The 19,829-nt window shown below is 42.6% G+C and overlaps 1 protein-coding gene across 3 annotated transcripts in view; it reads left to right on the top strand.

The window, feature by feature from the left end:
* Positions 1–19,829, top strand: part of TDRD12 (tudor domain containing 12) — a 107,479-nt gene that overhangs the window by 28,605 nt on the left and 59,045 nt on the right. For all 3 annotated transcript variants that reach the window (XM_019014391.4, XM_019014390.4, XM_055368892.2), the window contains 2 exons: positions 5,411–5,600; positions 6,454–6,546. In XM_019014391.4, coding sequence (XP_018869936.3) covers positions 5,411–5,600; positions 6,454–6,546 — 283 coding nt within the window. The remainder of the gene's footprint in view (positions 1–5,410; positions 5,601–6,453; positions 6,547–19,829) is intronic.

The following is a 19,829-nucleotide window of genomic DNA, read 5'->3' on the forward strand; positions in this document are numbered from 1 at the left end:
TAAAATACCACTGAAAACCTGCAGACAGATGAATGTTGACAGTTTCCCGGCTGATTTCCTTTTTCTGATGTAGGATCTGCTCCAGCACCTCCCACTGCGCCTGTTTGTCATGTCTCCTTCCCCTCCTCTGGCCTGTGACAGCTCCTCAGTACTTCCATGCCTCTCATGGCATTGACTGCTTTGGAAGAGCAGTGGTCAGTGGTTTTGTAGAATGTTCCTCAATTTGGTTTGCCTGATGTTTCTCATCATTGTATTAAGGCTGTGCATTTTTGGCAAGAAGCCCACAGAAGTGATACTGTGCCCTTCTCAGTGCATCCCAGCAGGGGTTTATGACGTCAGTATGTCTAACTACTAGTGATGTGAATGGTTTTTTTCCTTCAGCTTCTAAGTTTGGCGTACCTGTGCAGGATGTGCAGGTTTGTTACGTAGGTAAACATGTTCCATGGTAGTTTGCTGTCCAGATCATCCCGTGACCTAGGTATTAAGCCCAGAACCCATTAGCTATTCTTCCTGATGCTCTCCCTCCCCCCTCCCCACCCCCCGACAGGCCCCAGTGTGTGTTGTTTCCCCCAGTATCCATGTGTTCTCATAATTTAGCTGCCACTTATAAGTGAGAACATGCAGTGTTTGTTTTTCAGTTCCTGCATTAGTTTGCTGAGGATAATGGCTTCTAGCTTCATCCATGTCCCTGCAAAGGACACAATCTTTTTCCTTTTTATGACTGCATAGTATTCCATGGTGTGTATGTACCACATTTTGTGATGTGGATGTTGATCACCTGGTTAATGTGGTGTTTGCCAGGTTTTTCCTGTACAGAGATGTTAGTTTTCCCTTTGGAAATTAATAAGTATCTTGTGGGGGCCTACTTTGAGGCTGCAGATAGCCATTTCATCAATGATTCTTGGCTGTGAAAGATATTACTGTGGTGTATACCTGTTTCATCTTTCCCTCTACATTTTTCTCCTCTCCTCTCCTCTCCCTTCCCTTCCCCTCTCCTTCCTTCCCCTCCCTCCCTTCCCCTCCCATCCGTCTCTCTCTGTCTCCTAGGTTGGAGTACAGCGGCACAATTGTAGCTTGCTGCAGCCTCAACCTCCTGGGCTCAAGGGATCCTCCCACCTCAACTTCACAAGTAGCTGAGACTATAGGTGTGCACCACCATGCCCATGAGATGCGATCTCATTATGTTGCCCACGCTGGTCTCAACAGGCAGTCTTCTCGCCTTGTCCTCCCAAAGTGCTGGTATCACAGGTGTGAGCCACCACACCCAGCACCTTCTGCATTTTTAATTTTTATTATTTATTATTATTTTTTTTGAGATGGAGTCTCACTCTGTTGCTCAGGCTGGAGTGCAGTGGCGCAATCTCAGCTCACTTGCAACCTCTACTTCCCAGGTTCAAGTGATTCTCCTGCCTCAGCCTCCTGAGTAGCTAGGATTACAGGCAAGCATCACCACACACAGCTAATTTTCATATGTTAAGTAGAAACGGGGTTTTACCAAGTTGGCCAAGCTAGTCTCGGACTCCTGACCTCAAGTGATCTGCCTGTCTCAGCCTCCCAAAGTGCTGGGATTACAGGCATTAGCCATCACACCCGGCCCCCTTCTTCATTTTTTCTTTTTTTAGACAGAGTTTCATTCTTGTTGCCCAGGCTGGATCTCAATGGTGCGATCTTGGCTCACTGCAACCTCCGCCTCCCAGGTTCAAGTGATTCTCCTGCCTCAGCCTCCTGAGTAGCTGGGATAACAGGTGCCTGCCACCACACCGGCTAATTTTTTGTATTTTTAGTAGAGATGGGGTTTCACCATGTTGGCCAGGCTGGTCTCGAACTCCTGACCTTAGGTGATCCACCCGCCTTGGCCTCCCAAAGTGCTGGGATTACAGGCGTGAGCCACCGTGCCTGGCCCCCTTCTGCATTTTTAATTGGAATTTTATACCAAAGAACCCTCCCTCCTCCCCCATATGTTAATTATTCGATAATTTGTATTAGTATGGACTTTTGGAAATGTATTTTATTTGGGGAGTTATAATCTATAACTATCATTATTGCCTTGCTCACATTACCTTGGATTCTGGCCATTAGGTGCTCCTTCAAAGGGGCTTTTGTATACTTTCAATGTGCCCCATCATTACTTGAACACTCTTTACTCTCTGATGCCACAATGTTTATCACTTTGTTATTTGCCAGACCTAGCCCTAGAATCAGCTACTTCTTCCTTTTTTTTTTTTTTTTTTTGAGATGGAGTCTCACTCTGTCGCTCAGGCTGGAGTGCACTGGCGCGATCTCGGCTTACTGCAAGCTCCACCTCCTGGGTTCATGCCATTCTCCTGCCTCAGCCTCCCGAGTAGCTGGGACTACAGGCACCCGCCACCACGCCTGGCTAATTTTTTGTATATTTAATAGAGACGGGGTTTCACTGTGTTAGCCAGGATGGTCCCGATCTCCTGACCTCGTGAGCCACCCACCTTGGCCTCCCAAAGTGCTGGGATTACAGGCGTGAGCCACCGCGCCTGGCCACTGGAATCAGCCACTTCTTCAAGCAGCTCTGGTTCCTTTTATTGAAGAATGATATTTAAATATCTAGATGAGGGCACTTGGTGTGCTTGTTCCAACTGGGGTGTCATGATCGTAGGTCCTCTCAGCAGAAAATATTAGGAAATATATGTATGTACTTGCTCCCATGCACACACAAATCTATATTTCTGTATCCATCTGTACACATATTAAGAGCTTTGATATCTCTGATTTGAATCCAGCACCATAGGGTTCATTCTTACCCTCTCCTTTCCTTATTTATTCATTTATTTTTTGGAGACAGGGTCTTGCTATGATGTTCAGGCTGGCCTTGAACTCCTGGGCTCAAGTGATCCTCCAGCCTCACCCTCCCAAGTAGTTGGGACTATAAGCGCATACCACCATGCCTGGCCTCTTATTCTTTTTTTTTTTCTGAAACGGAGTCATGCTGTCACCCAGGCTGGAGTGCACTGGCACGATCTCTGCTCACTGCAAGCTCCACCTCCTGGGTTCACACCATTCTGCTGCCTCAGCCTCCTGAGTAGCTGGGACTACAGGTGCCCGCCATCACACCTGGCTAATTTTTTTTTTTTTTGTATTTTTAGTAGAGACAGGGTTTCACTGTGTTAGCCAGGATGGTCTCGATCTCCTGACCTCGTGATCTACCTGTCTTGGCCTCCCAAAGTGTTGGGATTACAGGTGTGAGCCACCACGCCCGGCTGGCCCCTTATTCTTAATGCCTTTCTCCACCAGTGAGAAACCTACACTCGTTGGCCGCAGTCTACGTATTTGATTCATCCATGTATTCACATTAAGTAATTTCAGGATTGCTAACCCACACTCCTGTGAAAACAAAATTTGTATTTAGTTTTCACATTATGCAGCCAAAATACTGTTTGCCAAAGTTACTTAGGTTGTTTTTTCTCTTTCACACCTTCTTCAGTGTGATTATGTTATTCTTTTGTAATGGGGTTCATTTGTTACTGCTTATATTGCATGTTGGGTTCCCTAAATGTTCCCCACATCCTGGTTCATTTTACCTATGACTTTTCATTACTTATTTTATAACTTAGTAAAAATACCAAAATCAGCCAAAGGCTGTGACTTACACCTGTTTAATCCCAGCACTTTGGGAGGCTGATGTGGGTGGATTGCTTGAGCTCTGGAGTTTGAGACCATCCTGGGCAACATGGTGAAACCTTGTCTCTACAAAAAATACAAAAATTAGCTAGGTGTGATGGCTTGCACCTGTAGTCCTAGCTACTTGGGAGGCTGAGGTGGGAGGATCACTTGCGCCTGGGAGGCAGAGAGCCAAGATCACACCACTGCACTCCAGTCTGGGTGACAGAGCAAGACCCTGTCTCAAAAACAAACAAAAAACACAGCAAAATATTGGCTACAGAACCAGTCGTTTTTTTTTCATTTTTTTAAACCTAAGAGATCTATCCTGTAAGGACCAGTCTTGTAAAATATCTTTTTTTCAAATAAATTCTCTATAAACTTGCTTTCTTCTTGCTTTTCAAAAGTAGATCTCTTTCTAACCATGTAAGTTGTATGTTGATAATGACTCTATCTTTTTTTTTTTTTTTTTTTTTTTTTTTGAGGTGGAGTTTCGCTCTTGTTGCCCAGGCTAGAGTGCAATGGCGCAATCTTGGCTCACCGCAACCTCTGCCTCCTGGATTCCAGTAATTCTCCAGCCTCAGCCTTCCCAAGTAGCTGGGATTATAGGCATGCGCCACCACGCCGGGCTAATTTTGTATTTTTAGTAGAGACGGGGTTTCTCCATGTTGGTCTTACTTTAAGGTGGTAAAGTGCAGAAGGCAGGGAGGTTCGTGCTTAGCTGAGAGAGCTTATAATGCATGCATGAGATCATAACTGCCGGAGGAAAAAATGTGGGCCAGCAATCCTTTACCAGCTCCCAAAGGTGGCAACAGGATGTGTCCCAAGGTGTTTTCTTTTTTGGTCTGGCTTCTTTCATTTGGCAAAATTATTTTCAGATGCATCCACGTTTGTTGTTGTTGCCAAGTCCTCTTCCATTGTGTGGATATACTACAGTGTATTTACCCGTTAACTCGTTGATGGATATTTGGGTTGTGGCCATAGGGCCCTTACAGATATTTATGTACAAGTCTTCCTGTGGATCTGTGCTTTCATTTCTCTCGAGCATTACCTAGGAGTCAAACTTTTGGATCATATTGTAGGTATTAAGAAGGTGCCATATTGTTTTCCAAAGTGGTGGACTATTTTACCTTCCCATCAGCAATGAGAATTCTAGTTCCTCCATGTCACTTGTGTAAACATTCGGCTAAGTGTGCAGTGGCACCTCATTGTGGTTTAAATTTGCGTTTCCCTAATGACGGTTTTATATGCTTATTTGCAATCTTCAGACTTTGATGAAGCAGACATTCAGATTGTTTGCCCATATTTTAATTGTGTTGTTTTCGTTTTATTGAGTTTTGAGAGTTCCTTATATATTCTGGATACATGTCATCCGGATACTTGATTTTAAAAGAATTTTGCCTCATCTCTTTATTCTCTTGAAGAACAGAAATTTAAAATTTTGAGCAAATCCAATGTAACAGTCTTTCCTTTGATGGTTCGTGTTTTGTCTCTGTCCTCCCACCAGGCTTTTGCCTGGCCAGGTAGTTTTAGTGCTACAGTGCATATGTCCAAGAAGACATCTCATGTGTTTCACACAGATGCTTGCTGTTTTTCCTCATCAGGATTGGTGGGAAGTATTTGGTTTACCAGAGCAGGAGTCAAATCTGTTTCTCTCAGATTATGTTCTGTAAAATAATTTCTCTGAAGATAGAACTTTGGGGTTAAGTTTGGAATATTTCCTTTAAAATCGCTTGACTATATTTGTCTTATTAGTCATGAAATGTTTAAAATTTTACAGGTTTGTGTTAATGATGATCTTGTTGCAAAGAACTATGCTTGTTATATGTCACCTACAAAGAATAAAAACCTTGATTATTTAGAAAAACCAAGATTGAATATAAAATCAGCACCCTCCTTCAATAAACTCAATCCAGCACTTACACTCTGGCCAATGTTTTTGCAAGGAAAAGATGTTCAAGGAATGGAAGGTGAGTAGATTCTCATCATATCAATTTTCCTTACATTGTTTTATTAATAATCTTAGTGTATAGATATAAGTTGTACAGACTTTTCCCCGCATGGAGACAAAGACTTGGACTCTGTTTAAAGTTTAATCCTGATGAGGCTGTGACACATTGTAAGGTCTTAAAGTGTTACAGTTTGTGTTTATGAGACCAGGAAAAAAAACTGCCCTCGATTTCTCTTTTTTTTTGAGATTGAGTCTCGGTCTGTAACCCAGGCTGGAGTGCAGTGGCGTGATCTCGGCTCACTGCAAGCTCCTGCCCCCGGGTTCACACCATTCTCCTGCCTCAGCCTCCCGAGTAGCTGGGACTACAGGCGCCTGCCACTATGCCCGGCTAATTTTTTTGTATTTTTAGTAGAGACAGGGTTTCACCATGTCAGCCAGGATGGTCTCAATCTCCTGACCTCGTGATCCGCCTGTCTCAGCCTCCCAAAGTGCTGGGATTACAGGCGTGACACCGCGCCCGGCCTCAATTTCTTATTAACATTGAGTTATGTTGTTAGAAGTCCAAATGTTTGCAATTTAGAGATACTAACAAAACAAATTTTGAATATTTAGACTTTAGACACCTTTAAAAAGAGCTATTTATCACAAATAACCCTTAGCATAAAAATATAAGAGCTAGTCACGGATTGTGGAAATAATTTCCGATGTTTCTGTCCACATCCAGTTTTTAGTCCCCTCACCTTGTGTCCCCTAGTCAGGTTTCCTGTAACCTCAGAGCAAAAGCAAGAGCAGAAGTAATGTACTAACGAGTTCACATTTTTATTTTGGGCTTTATTTCATGCTTTAATTCTGAAATTTATTCTTTCTGTCAGATTCACATGGTGTAAATTTTCCGGCACAATCTCTGCAACATACATGGTGCAAGGGTATTGTCGGTGACCTCAGGCCAACAGCCACAGCACAGGGTGAGTTCTGCTAATGTGGTTTATTTCATAGGCAGCATGAAAAAAGTATTCTTAGCTTTTTAAAGATTAGAAAGGTTGTCTAGAAAGGCCACGGTAATTCTTTCTCTTTTCTTAATTTAATGTAAACCAATTTGTGATGTAGATCCTGAAAGAGTTCATGTGTCCTGCATTTCATACTTAGAAATTTTACTGTCACGTAAAGAACATAACAGGCACCAGTTCATGTGCAGGACTGATTTATTCCAGCCTAGCCATCGACCAGTAATCACTGTCTGTCCCTAGAGTGTACATATGTATTTATTATTGATTTTTCACTTAGGCAACAGGATGCATAAAAATAGGGAAGACATGCTTATGAGGGCAGAAATACGTAGTTTTTAATTCCAGTCTTCAAGATATTTAATGAATTGGAATTGCTGGGGAGGGTGAAATTTTTCAGCCCCTTTGATGACTGGCTCGCCCTCTGTGGTGGTTCCTCCACCATTTCACTCTTATGCTGGATGTGTGTCCAGGAAGGCCTCACTTCATGTCTTGGATAGGTTCTTGGAAACTGACTTTAAGTGAAACAATGTTATAACGAAACAATCTTGAGCAAAGCAACTTAATTTGAGGGCCTGCTGTACTTTGTTTCCCTTAAATCCGTGGTTTCCAAGAACCTACTGATGAGTCAAGTGAGGACTTACTGATACCTGTGGGTGTAATATTTCATGTGTATCCATAGTAAACCACAACTACATTAAAGCTTTAGCCAACTAAAATATTTCCTGTACTTCAGATTATTTTCAATTACTTTGGTAATGTTGCTTATCATAGAGAAAGAAAGATACAAAGGGTTTTTCTCAGCCACTTTGCCAACTAGGGTCCTCCATGGCTGGCAGTGCCCACCCTGTCCCCAACCTGGGCCTCGCTCAGCCCTGGGCCTGGCCGCTGGAGGCTCCCTACCCACTCGGCCCACCTGTGCTATAGATTGTATCCGCATTTGGCAGTTCCCAAGCTCTTGTCCTGCGTCCAAGAAGAATAAGGTTATGCTGACAGAAGGATGAGGATGGGCAGAGAAGAATTTTATGGAGCGATGGAATAGCTCTCAGTGTAACCTCATTCTTCTTGGATGGGTGGTTTCTCTCTCAGTGTGGCCGGGCTGGCACTTTTTATGGACTCAGAATGGGGAGTGCCTGCTGATTGGTTAGTGAGTATGCAAAAAAGGTTAAAGCAAACACACCACTCAAAGGTGGGTATGACAGTGTAGAAAACCAACTAGGAAAGGGTAGGTGCATATGAAATAAGTGAAAGGTAGATATCAATCAGAGGAAAAAATGCCAAACGGGAAGACAGTTTCTCAATCCAGTCTGTGTATTACCCGAGACTTGTAGCTAGGGTTTAAACTGGTTTCTGCTTGAAAATTGGGTTTCACCAGGGACCCACCCCATCTCGCTAGGCATTTGACTGCCTTTTGCTGCTATCAATAGCCCAAATTGTAAAAACCTGTCATCTCACTACCTGCTTTTTAAAATTGTAGAGTCAGGGCCAGGTGCAGTGGCTCACACCTGTAATCCCAGCACCTTGGGAGGTCAAGGCTGGCAGATCACTTGATGCTGGCAGTTCAAGACCAGCCTGGCCAATATGGTGAAACCCCATCTCTACTAAAACTACAAAAATTAGCTGGATGTGGTTGCACATGCCTGTAATCCCAGCTACTCGGGAGGCTGAGGCAGGAGAATTGCTTGAACTGGGAGGTGGAGGTTGCAGTGAGCCAAGATTATGTCATTGCACTCCAGACTGGATGACAGAGTGAGACTCTGTCTCAGAAAACAAAATAAAATAAGATTGTAGGCTGGGCACGGTGGCTCATGCCTGTAATCCCAGCACTTTGGGAGACCGACACAGGTGGATCACCTGAGATCAGGAGTTTGAGACCAGCCTGGCCAACATGGTGAAACCCCGTCTCTACTAAAAATACAAAAATTAGCCAGGCATGCTGGCGTGTGCCTGTAGTCCTAGCTATTCAAGAACTTATTTGCTGCATGATGAAATGAGAAACTAGGACGTAAAAAGGAGGAGTGAACCCCGTAGACTCTTTTGCATTGAAGGTAAGGGTGGCAACACAGTGTAGAGAGAACAAGCTCGGGGCTAGAAGCCAGGAGACATGTGTTCTAATCCTGGGTCTACCACTGGCTTGGTGGGAGCCTCGACCTTCCAAGAGCCTGCAACTGCCCATATGTACACGGAGGGGAGGTAGGGGTAGACTAGAAGGCCCCTGGAGTTCTAGCATGTCTCAGTCTGGGAATTTTTTTTTTTTTTTGAGACGGGGTCTTGCTCGGTTGCCCAGGCTTGATTGCAGTAGTGTGATCACAGCTCACTGCAGCCTCAACCTCCTGGCCTCAAAGGAGGCTGCGGCAGGAGAATCGCTTGAACCCAGGAGGCAGAGGTTTCAGTGAACCAAGATTGTGCCACTGCACTCCAGCCTGGGCGAGTGAGACTCCGGCTGAAAAATAAACAAAATAAAATAAAATATTATAGAGCCTTTCTTTCCAAAGTTTTCCAGATGGTATTTATAAAATTTTTATTTCACAGAAATGGGGTCCTACTATACATACCTCTTTGTAATGTATTTTACTTAGTATATGGCTGAATTCCCTTTCTAGGTCAAATATATTCGGTATAATGTGTTTAAGGACATAGACTCTGATGTGAGACTGCCAGGGTGTCAGGCCGCTTCCTTCTCTGGGACATGGGATGTCATCCCCATCCCCATGGGAGTTGCTGAACTGGGCCATCGTGCAGCGTGCTTGGCTCAGCGCCTGGCCTGTGGCAGCCTCAGCGCATGTGGCCCCTGCCCCAGATTCTGATATGCCTCTTGTAGGGGGTCCCCAGGTGAGAATTACAGCAGAAGGTAGCACCTGTTGTTGATGGGCATGTATTCTTTCCGTTTATATTCTTTTTCCATTGGAGGAATAAAAATACCAGGCACTACATCATCGTGTTTAATTATTGTGTGGCTTTCCATTGCTTGATATGTCAAAATTATTTTCAGGAGTCCCAGCTTGCTGGGCAGAAATTGTTCCCTGCTTATTACAATCAGTACTGGAATGAACTACGCTTATCTTTGAAAAGGAAAAGTTTATGGTGAACAACAACAAAAAAGATAATGTGAGGTGTAACTGAATTGGCATGTAAAAAACAGAATTATTAGATGTTACTTTTCTAAGTATAGATTTCCCTTTCCTTTAATTATTGTGAGAAGGTACTTCAGTTATATTTCAGTTAGTTTTTGGTGTTTCTCTTTGAAGTTGCCTAATATTTTTGAGAATCAAAGTATAATACTTTGCTAATACTTGATTTGCTAATACTTGATTAAACAATCACATATTACAGAAGGGCTACAGTGAAAAATAATTTTTTTATTTGCAACCTCTTATTACCCCAGGATGTCCCCTAGAGATAAACTCACTTTTTAAAGTTGTTTATTTTGGTATTATCTCCAGATTTTAAAATAATTGTGTATATTTTACTATTACTAGGCTTCTTCACTTTAGACATTGTCTTGATTTCTAGGGAGATTCACTCTCGTGCCCCTAACCCACATTCATTCATTCATCAGATATTTATGAAGCCCTCATTGTCAGGTGCTTTTCTAGGGATTCTTAGGGAAACAAAGTCTCTGCTTCCATAGAGTTTACATCCATCTTCTCAATAAATTTTTAATTTTACAATAGTCACAAACTTACAGAAAAGTTGGAGAGTATTACAAAGAACTTTTTTCCCAAACCATTTGAGAATAAGTTGCTAACCTGATTCCCCAATACTTGAGTTTTTCCTAGAAAGAAGGACATTCTCAAAAATATCCACAATGCAATCATCAGAGTGTGAAGATTAACACTGATATATTGTGATCATATAACTCCCAGGCACCATTCAGGTTTTGCTGGTTATCAAAGAGACGTCGTTCAGCATCACTTGTTGCATTTAGAGAAGACGTTTCTTTTTTTTTTTTTTTTTTTGAGACGGAGTCTCACTCTGTCTCCCAGTCTGGAGTGCAGTGGCGCATCTCAGCTCACTGCAAGCTCCGCCTCCCAGGTTCACACTATTCTCCTGCCTCAGCCTCCCAAGTAGCTGGGACTACAGGCGCCTGCCACCACGCCTGGCTAATTTTTTTTTTTTTTTTTTTTTGTATTTTTAGTAGAGATGGGGTTTCACCGTGTTAGCCAGGATGGTCTCGATCTCCTGACCTCGTGATCCGCCCGCCTCGGCCTCCCAAAGTGCTGGGATTACAGGTGTGAGCTACTGCGCCTGGCCGAGAACACGTTTCTTTAGTCTTTCCTCTGGAACATTTCCTGGGTCTCCTTGATTTTCATGACCTTGCACTTTGGAAGATTACAGACCTATTATTTTGTAGAATGTGTTCTGGATTTTGGTCATTCTAATAGGGGTATAGTGGAATATCATTATTTTAATTTTCATTTCTCTAATGACATAGGATATGAGCATCTTTTCATATGCTTATTTGCTGTTGGTGTATCTTCTCAGATGAGATCTCTCTTCAGGAGTTCCTTATTTATTTATTTATTTATTTGTTTATTTATTTATTTAGAGATGGAGTCTTGCGCTGTCACCTAGGCTGGAGTGCAGTGGTGTGATCTCAGCTCATGGCAACCTCTGCCTCCCGGGTTCAAGCCTCCTGCCTCAGCCCCGCGAGTAGCTGGGATTACAGGTGCCCGCCACCATGCCTGGCTAATTTTTGTATTTTTAGTAGAGACGGGGTTTCACCATGTTGGCCAGGCTGGTCTTGAACTCATGAGCTCAAGTGATCCACCCACCTCAAATGATCCGCCTGCGTCGGCCTCCCAAAGTGCGGGGATTACAGGCATGAGCCACCCACCGTGTCCAGCAAGGATTTGGCTATTTTGAATTGACTTTTTTTGTCCTCTTAGTGTTGAGTTTTAGGACTCCTTTGTACATTTTGGATAACAATCCTTTTTTTACATGTGTCCTTTGCAAACATTTCCTCCTAGTGTGTGGCTTGTTTCTCATTCTCTTGACAATATCTTTCACAGAGCAGAAATGTTTAGTTTTAATGAAGTCCAGCTGATCAGTTGCTTCTTTCATGGATTGTGCCTTTGGTGTTGTCTCTAAAAAGCCATCGCCATTCTCAGGGTCATCTAGGTTTTCTCCTATGTTATTTTCTAGGAGTTTTGTATTTTGCATTTTTCATTTAGATCCATTTGAGTTGATTTTTGTGAAGGGTGTAAGGTCTGTGTCTAGAGTCACTTTTCTGCATGTGGATGTTGAGTTGTTCCAGCACCATTTGTTGAAAAGAGAAAGTTGGGAGTTTTATTAGAGAAATCTTACATATTGTTTTGAAAGGAAGCTCATTGACGCTAGAGAAGTTTTTGGGAGCTGGCAAGCTCTGATTGGTAGGTAATGGCAGTAGGTAAAACTAGTCTTAAAGTAGTGGCAGGTTATTTCAGCAGCTACCAGGTAAAACTGGTGTTGGGATTCTAGCAGTGCACCTTAACAGCGGGGCCAAGAAGGTGCTCTGTGCCTCGAGTACTTTTCCTCTGGCCCCTCGACTCTGATTTAGTTGGAGATGAAAGAATGACCTAGTTTGTATAATTAACTTTCACAGGACCATTGGGTTTAAAGTGATTATTTATATACAGTCATGTGTTGCTTACTGATGGACTGTGTTCTGAGAAACACGTTATTAGGTGATTTTGGTGTGCAAACATCATAGGGTGTACTTACCCAACCTACGTGGTGCAGCCTACTACACATATAGGCAATATGGTATAGCCTATGGCTCCTAGGCCACAAACCTGTACAGTATGTTACTGTATTGAATGCTGTAGGCAGCTGTAACACAGTGGTAACTATTTGTGTTATCTAAACCAATTTAAACATAGAAAAGATAGTGATTATGCTATGATGTTGCTAGGCAATAGGAATTTTTCATCTTCATTAAAATCTTATGAGACCACCATCATATATGTGGTCTATTGCTGATGGAAGATTGGCATACGGCACGTGACTGGAGTTGGATTACTGTCTGCCATGTTTATTACTGTATTTGATTTATTGCCCTTGTTTTTTTGTTCCTCTTTTGACTTTGCTCTTTTTCTACCACTTGTGATTTTAATTGGGCCTTTTGATACCATATAAATGGTGGGAGGGATGGAGAGAGGGAAATAAATGTCTAGAGCCCTGTAATTAGAGTAAGTCTTCTAGGGAGCCTGTACCTTTGGGCTGCACGCTTCTCAGGTGCCCCTCAGCGTCCCTCACCTCTCACCTTATGTGGGACAGGATGGCTGGAAGGGACTGAGTTGTGTTATTTTCCTCCCCCACCAGAAGGTTAAATCGGGCTGTATTTCCCTTCCTCTAGGTTAGATAGGTTCTGATAAACTCCAGTAGTTTAGGCTCTGGTTCAATAGTTTCTCCTGAGGTCAGGCCCTTTTGGGAAGGAACAGCACGCCCTTTATATTTCCAAGTAGTTACTTTTCCCCTCTTCCTGTCGAAGCACAAGATTTTCCTGTGGTATTCACTGTGAGAACCTGCTAGAGCTCCAGGAGGCAGAACTCACAGAAGTGTGGCACCCAGCCCCTGACCCCGGAGTTTTAACTAACGGAGGTGTCCATGCCGACCCTCCAGCAAATTGTCAGTTTACAGTTCAGGTTTCCCTCCTCACTCCTGGTCCCATAGAAGTTTCTTCTGGGTTTCTGCCCCTGTCCGTTCTGAGTCTCTCTGTCCACCTGTCAGTCTCTCCAGTGCTGGGGCAACAGTTTGCCCTGTGACCTCACTTTGATGGACCTAGGAAGAGTTCCTGATTTTTCAGTGTGTTCAGCTTTCTACTTGTTGTTAGGATAGAGTGATAACCATCAAGTTTTACATGCTCGACTGGAATCTGGAAATTACACTACATTTTAAAGTGTAAGATTGACAAATCTTGGAGATTCTATTTGCTTTTCTTTTTTTACTTGTATTGTCCATCTGTTTTTTTTTTTTTTTTTTTTTGAGATGGAGTCTCACTCTGTTGCCCAGGCTGGAGTGCAGTGGCACAGTCTCAGCTTACTGCAAGCTCCGCCTCCCAGGTTCACACCATTCTCCTGCCTCAGCCTCCTGAGCAGCTGGGACTACAGGCGCCCGCCACCACACCTGGCTAATTTTTTGTATTTTTAGCAGAGACGGGGTTTCACCGTGTTAGCCAGGATGGTCTAGATCCCCTGACTTTGTGATCTGCCCACCTCAGCCTCCTAAAGTGCTGGGATTACAGGCGTGAGCCACCATGCCTGGCTATATTGTTCATCTTCATTGACTCCTTAAGTTGTTCCAGATTCTCATTTATGGAACCCTATATCTGTGTGATTTGAATCTTTTAATATCTATTGAGACTCCTATTATGATTCAGGTATGATCTCTCTTGGAAAATATTGTGTGTACACCTTAGAAAAATAGGTGTTTTGCTGTTGTTGGTTAGAATGTTATAGAAATCTTAATTAGGTCATACTGGTTGATAGCATTGTTCAAATCTTTATCTTTATTGATTTTCCATTAACTGTTCTGGCAATTATTGAGAAAGAGGTTTTGAAATAGCCAACTATAATTGTCTTGTTTTCTCTTTCCAGTTCTGTCAGTTTTTCCTTCATGTATTTTGAAGGTCTGTTATTTAGGTGCATAAAGGCTTAGAATTTTTATGTCCTCTAGGCATGGGCAAGGACTTCATGTCTAAAACACCAAAAGCAATGGCAACAAAAGCCAAAATTGACAAATGGGATCTAATTAAACTAAAGAGCTTCTGCACAGCAAAAGAAACTACCATCAGAGTGAACAGGCAACCTACAGAATGGGAGAAAATTTTTGCAATCTACTCATCTGACAAAGGGCTAATATCCAGAATCTACAATGAACTCAAACAAATTTACAAGAAAAAAACAACCCCATCAGCAAGTGGGCAAGGGATATGAACAGACACTTCTCAAAAGAAGACATTTATGCAGCCAAAAGACACATGCAAAAATGCTCATCATCGCTGGCCATCAGAGAAATGCAAATCAAAACCACAATGAGATACCATCTCACACCAGTTAGAATGGCGATCATTAAAAAGTCAGGAAACAACAGGTGCTGGAGAGGATGTGGAGAAATAGGAACACTTTTACACTGTTGGTGGGACTGTAAACTAGTTCAACCATTGTGGAAGTCAGTGTGGCGATTCCCCAGGGATCCAGAACTAGAAATACCATTTGACCCAGCCATCCCATTACTGGCTGTATACCCAAAGGACTATAAATCATGCTGCTATAAAGACACATGCACACATACTGTTTATTGCAGCACTATTCACAATAGCAAATACTTGGAACCAACCCAAATGTCCAAAAATGATAGACTGGATTAAGAAAATGTGGCACATATACACCATGGAATACTATGCAGCCATAAAAAGGATGAGTTCAGGTGCTTTGTAGGGACATGGATGAAGCTGGAAACCATCATTCTCAGCAAACTATCGCAAGGACAAAAAACCAAACACCACATGTTCTCACTCATAGGTGGGAATTGAACAATGGGAACACTTGGACACAGGAAGGGGAACATCACACACCGGGGCCTGTTGTGGGGTGGGGGTTGGCGGGAGGGATAACATTAGGAGATATACCTAATGTTAAATGACAAGTTAATGGGTGCAGCACACCAGCATGGCACATGTATACTTATGTAACAAACCTGCACATTGTGCACATGTACCCTAAAACTTAAAGTATAATTTAAAAAAAAAAAAAGAGCAGCTGAAAAAAGAAAGAATTTTTATGTCCTCGTGATGGATTCCTCAGTCATTGTTAAATGGCTCTCTTTATCCCAGATAGTATTCTTTGCTCTGAAATCTACCTTAATATTAATATAGCTTATCTAGATTTATTTTGGTTAATATTAGCATAGTATATCTTTTTATGTCCTTTTAGTTTTAACCTATTTGTGCCTTTATATTTGAAGGGGAGTTCTTGTAGGGAGCATATAGTTGTGTCCAATCTGTCAATCTCTTTTAATTGGAGTATTTAAATCATTTCTATTTAGTGCAATTTATTTAAAATTTTTTGTCATTTAAAATTTTTGTGGGCACATAGTAGGTATATATATTTATGGGGTACATGAGATATTTTGATACAGGTATGCAATGTGAAATAAGCACATCATGGAAAGTGGGATATTCATTCTCTGAAGCTTTATTGTTTGCATTACAAACAATCCAGTTACATCTTTAAGTTATCTAAGACTTACAGTCACCCTGTTGTGCTATCACATAGTAGGTCTTACTCTTTCTAATACAATGTAATGTATTGATGTTGTTGGCTCTTAATCTAGCATCTTGCTATTAGTTTTCTGTTTGTCTCATCTGGTTTTTGTTCCCTTTACCCTATTTTTTTTTGCTTTCTTTTGGATTAAGCACCTTTTGTGTTCCATTTTAATTCCTTTGTTAGCTTATTAGCCATAATTTTTTTTTTTTGAGACAGAGTCTCGCTCTGTCGTTCAGGCTGGAGTGCGGTGGTGCAATCTTGGCTCACTACACCCTCTGCCTCCTGGGTTCTAGTGATTCTCCTGCCTTAGCCTCCCGAGTAGCTGGGACTACAAGCATGCACCACCATGCCCGCCTAGTTTTTGTATTTTTAGTAGAGATGGGGTTTCACTGTGTTGGCCAGGCTGGTCTCGAACTCCTGACCTTAAGTGATCCGCTGGCCTCAGCCTCCCAAAGTGCTGGGATTACAGGCACGAGCCACCATGCCTGGTCAGCTATAATTTTTTGTTTTGTATGTTTAGTGGTTGCTTTAGGGTTTAGAGTAAACATCTTTACTTCTCATAGTCTACCTTCAAGTAGTATTAGGCACTTCATGGATAGCATGAGGAAGTTAACAGCAGTCTCCTTCCATTTCCTCCCTCCTGGCCTTTGTGCAAGTGTTGTCATGCATTTTATTTATTTATTTATTTATTTTTGAGACGGAGTTTTGCTCTTATTGCCCAGGCTGTAGTGCAGTGGCGCCATCTCAGCTCACTGCAGCCTCCACCTCCTGGGTTCAAGCGATTCTCCTGCCTCAGCCTCCTGAGTAGCTGGGATTACAGGTGTGCACCACTATGCCCGGCTAATTTTTGTATTTTTAGTAGAGATGGGGTTTCACCATGTTGGTCAGGCTGGTCTGGAACTCCTGACCTCAGAATATCCACCCGACTCGGCCTCCCAAAGTGCTGGGATTACAGGCATGAGCCACTGCGCCCAGACTGTTGTCATGCATTTTCATTCTACATATATTAGAAACCCCACAATAATTCATCATTTTTTATTAAGTAGTCAATTCTTTCTTTTTTTTAAAGAAGAAAGAAGTTGAATTTTCTAACATGTCAGAAGCGTGCAGGCAGGTCATCAGAGTCTGTGCTGTTTCTGTCTTGTTGGCCTTGCCATCCTGAAGGTTTTGCCGCCATCCTCCTATTCAAAAATGATTTATCACTGTATCTCCCTTCCAGCTAGCTGGGGGGCAGGGGGAAGAGGTGAAGGGGGTACAACTCAGAGGTTGCACATGGTGCTTTCTCTCTCATTTCTTTGGCCAGAATGTTCTTGTGCAGCCATGCTTAGTGGGGGATGAAGGTCTGGGAGAGGTTGTCCTCCTTTTGGATTGCCAGGCTCCTACTAAAAATCAGGGGTTCTGTTACCTCAGAGTTAGAAAACTGCAGCCATGGGCCAAATCTGGTCTGCCACCTATTTTTGTACTACCTGTAAGCTAAAAATGATTTTTCCATTTTTAAATAGTTGAAAAAATCCAAAGAGAAAGAATATTTTGTGACACATTAAAATTATATGAAATTGAAATCTCAGCAGTTACAAATAAAGTTTTACTGAACACAGCTGGACTCATTTTCTTACATATTGTATACAGCTGCTTTTGTGCTGTCAGAGCTGAGTTGAGTGGCCGCGCCCCAGGCCACCTGTGCCACAATCCCACAAAGCCTGCAGTATTTACCAGCTGGTGCTTTGCAGAAGGAGTTTGCTGACCCTTATCTGGAGCAAGGACTGAATGATATTCCAGGATAACTAACAGACCCTGCCACACTCCCCAGCACAGAGACTTCAGATTTTGTGTGTCCCTATAAATTTTAATTCTCTTTTAAAGAGATTTTTAAGAATATATGTTTTTATATTTCCCTTCATATTTATCATTTCTGGTGGTGGTCTTTATTCTTTTTTTTTTTTTTTTTCTTTTCAGAGACGGGGTGTTGCACTGTTGCCCAAGCTGGAGTGCAGTGGTGTGATCATGACTCACTGAAGTCTCAAACACCTCAGCCTCCCGAGTTGCAGGGACTAGGCTCACACCACCATGCCTAGCTAATTTTCAAATTTTATTTAGAGACAGGTTTTCATTATGTTGGCCAAGCTGGTCTCAAACTCCTGACCTCAGGTAATCTGCCCGCCTCGGCCTTCCAAAGTGCTGGGATTACAGGTGTGAGCCACTGCACGCTGGGACCTTCCTTGGCTTACTTTGCTTGGATGGAGCACATCCGTACCCTAAGGGCGGGGTATGTGGGAGCTGTTTCTCAGCTCTTGAGCCCTGTTACTCTCATTGCAATGGCAGAGGTGGCTTTCTGGATTGCAGATCACTTTCCTCATTATTTATGACACTGCACATGTTTTCATGTTCCTTTTGGCAATTTGTCTGTTCTCCTTTGTGAAATTCCTGTTTACGTGTTTTCTTATAATAAGCTTTGAGAGTTTTTATTTTTTATGGAGACAGAGTCTCCCTATGCTGGCCAGGCTGGTCTCAAACTCCTGGCCTCAAGCAGTCCGCCTGCCTCAGCCTCCCGAAGTGCTGGGATTATAGGTGCAAGCCACTGTGCCTGGCTGAGTTTTTAAAACATATTCTGGAGATGTCATTTGTATTATAGATAAATTTCCTTCTAGTCTGTGGCTTTTCATTTTCTTAATGGTATTTTTCAGAGAAGAAGTTTTTGATTTTTGGTAAGGTCTAGCTAATCCTTTTTCTTTTAGGATTTTATGTCCTATTTAAGAAATCTTTGCTTTCTCTGTATTTTCTACTTTTGGCTTTTACATTTAATTCTAGGATCCATCTCAAGTTAGTGATGTGAGGTAAGGGTCAGGATTTGGTTTTGTTTTTTCCTTGTGGGCATCCAGTTGTTCCATTACATATTATTTTGTATTTGTGGAGCTGCATCTTCAAGGGAGATTCCTGGAAGAAGGGTTTCTGGTCAAAGAATGGTTTTATCTCTGTTGCCAGGTGCTGTGGGTCCTGTATCATCTGGGAGTCTCATGGGAATCTAGGAGACTGCCTGTTTGCCCATAGCCTCACCAGCAGAGAGTTTCAAGTTTCTGGATCTTTTTCAGTTTGCAGTGAGAAATAGTATCTTAGATGAGTTTGCATTTGCATTTCTCTTATTATGAGTGCCACTTATGATTCTTTAAGAAGTCACATACATTTATTGTGATTTTTTTTTTTTTGAGACAGAGTTTTGCTCTCATTGCCCAGGCTAGAGTGCAATGGCACGATCTCAGCTCACCACAACCTCCGCCTCCTGGATTCAAGTGATTCTCCTGCCTCAGCCTCCCGAGTAGCTGGGATTACAGGCATGCGCCACCACACCTGGCTAATTTTGTATTTTTAGTAGAGACGGGGTTTGTCCATGTTGATCGGGCTGGTCTCGAACTCCTGACCTCAGGTGATCCACCCTCCTCAGCCTCCCATAGTGTTGGGATTACAGGCATGAGCCACTGTGCCCAGCCTTGTTGTGATTTAATATATATTTGGACGTCTTTTCATCATCTCATTTTGTGGGTGTGTGTTCTTTTTTTTTTTTTTTTTAAGACAGAGTCTCGCTCTGTCACCCAGGCTGGAGTGCAGTGGCTCACTGCAGGCAGTGAGATCATGGCTGACTGCAGCCTCTGCCTCCCAACTTTAAGCAATTCTCCCACCTCAGCCTCCCAAGTAGCTGGGATTAAAGGCACGCGCCACCATGCCCAGCTAATTTTTGTATTTTTAGTAGAGACAGGGTTTCACCATGTTGGCTGGGCTGGTCTTGAACTCCTGACCTCAAGTGATCCACCTGCCTTGGGCTCCCAAAGTGTTGGGATTACAGGTGTGAACCACCACTCCTGGCCTCTTTTTGTGTTTTCTATTGACCGTAATTTTCCTTTCTATTTTCTTTATTATTTTCTGCCTCCTCTTGAATTGACCATTGTCCCCCTCTTCCTTTTTTACTCTTATATATATTGTATTTCATTTCTCTGAGCCTTA

Source organism: Gorilla gorilla, chromosome 20 (assembly GCF_029281585.2).
Source record: "Gorilla gorilla gorilla isolate KB3781 chromosome 20, NHGRI_mGorGor1-v2.1_pri, whole genome shotgun sequence".
Classification (NCBI taxonomy): domain Eukaryota; kingdom Metazoa; phylum Chordata; class Mammalia; order Primates; family Hominidae; genus Gorilla; species Gorilla gorilla.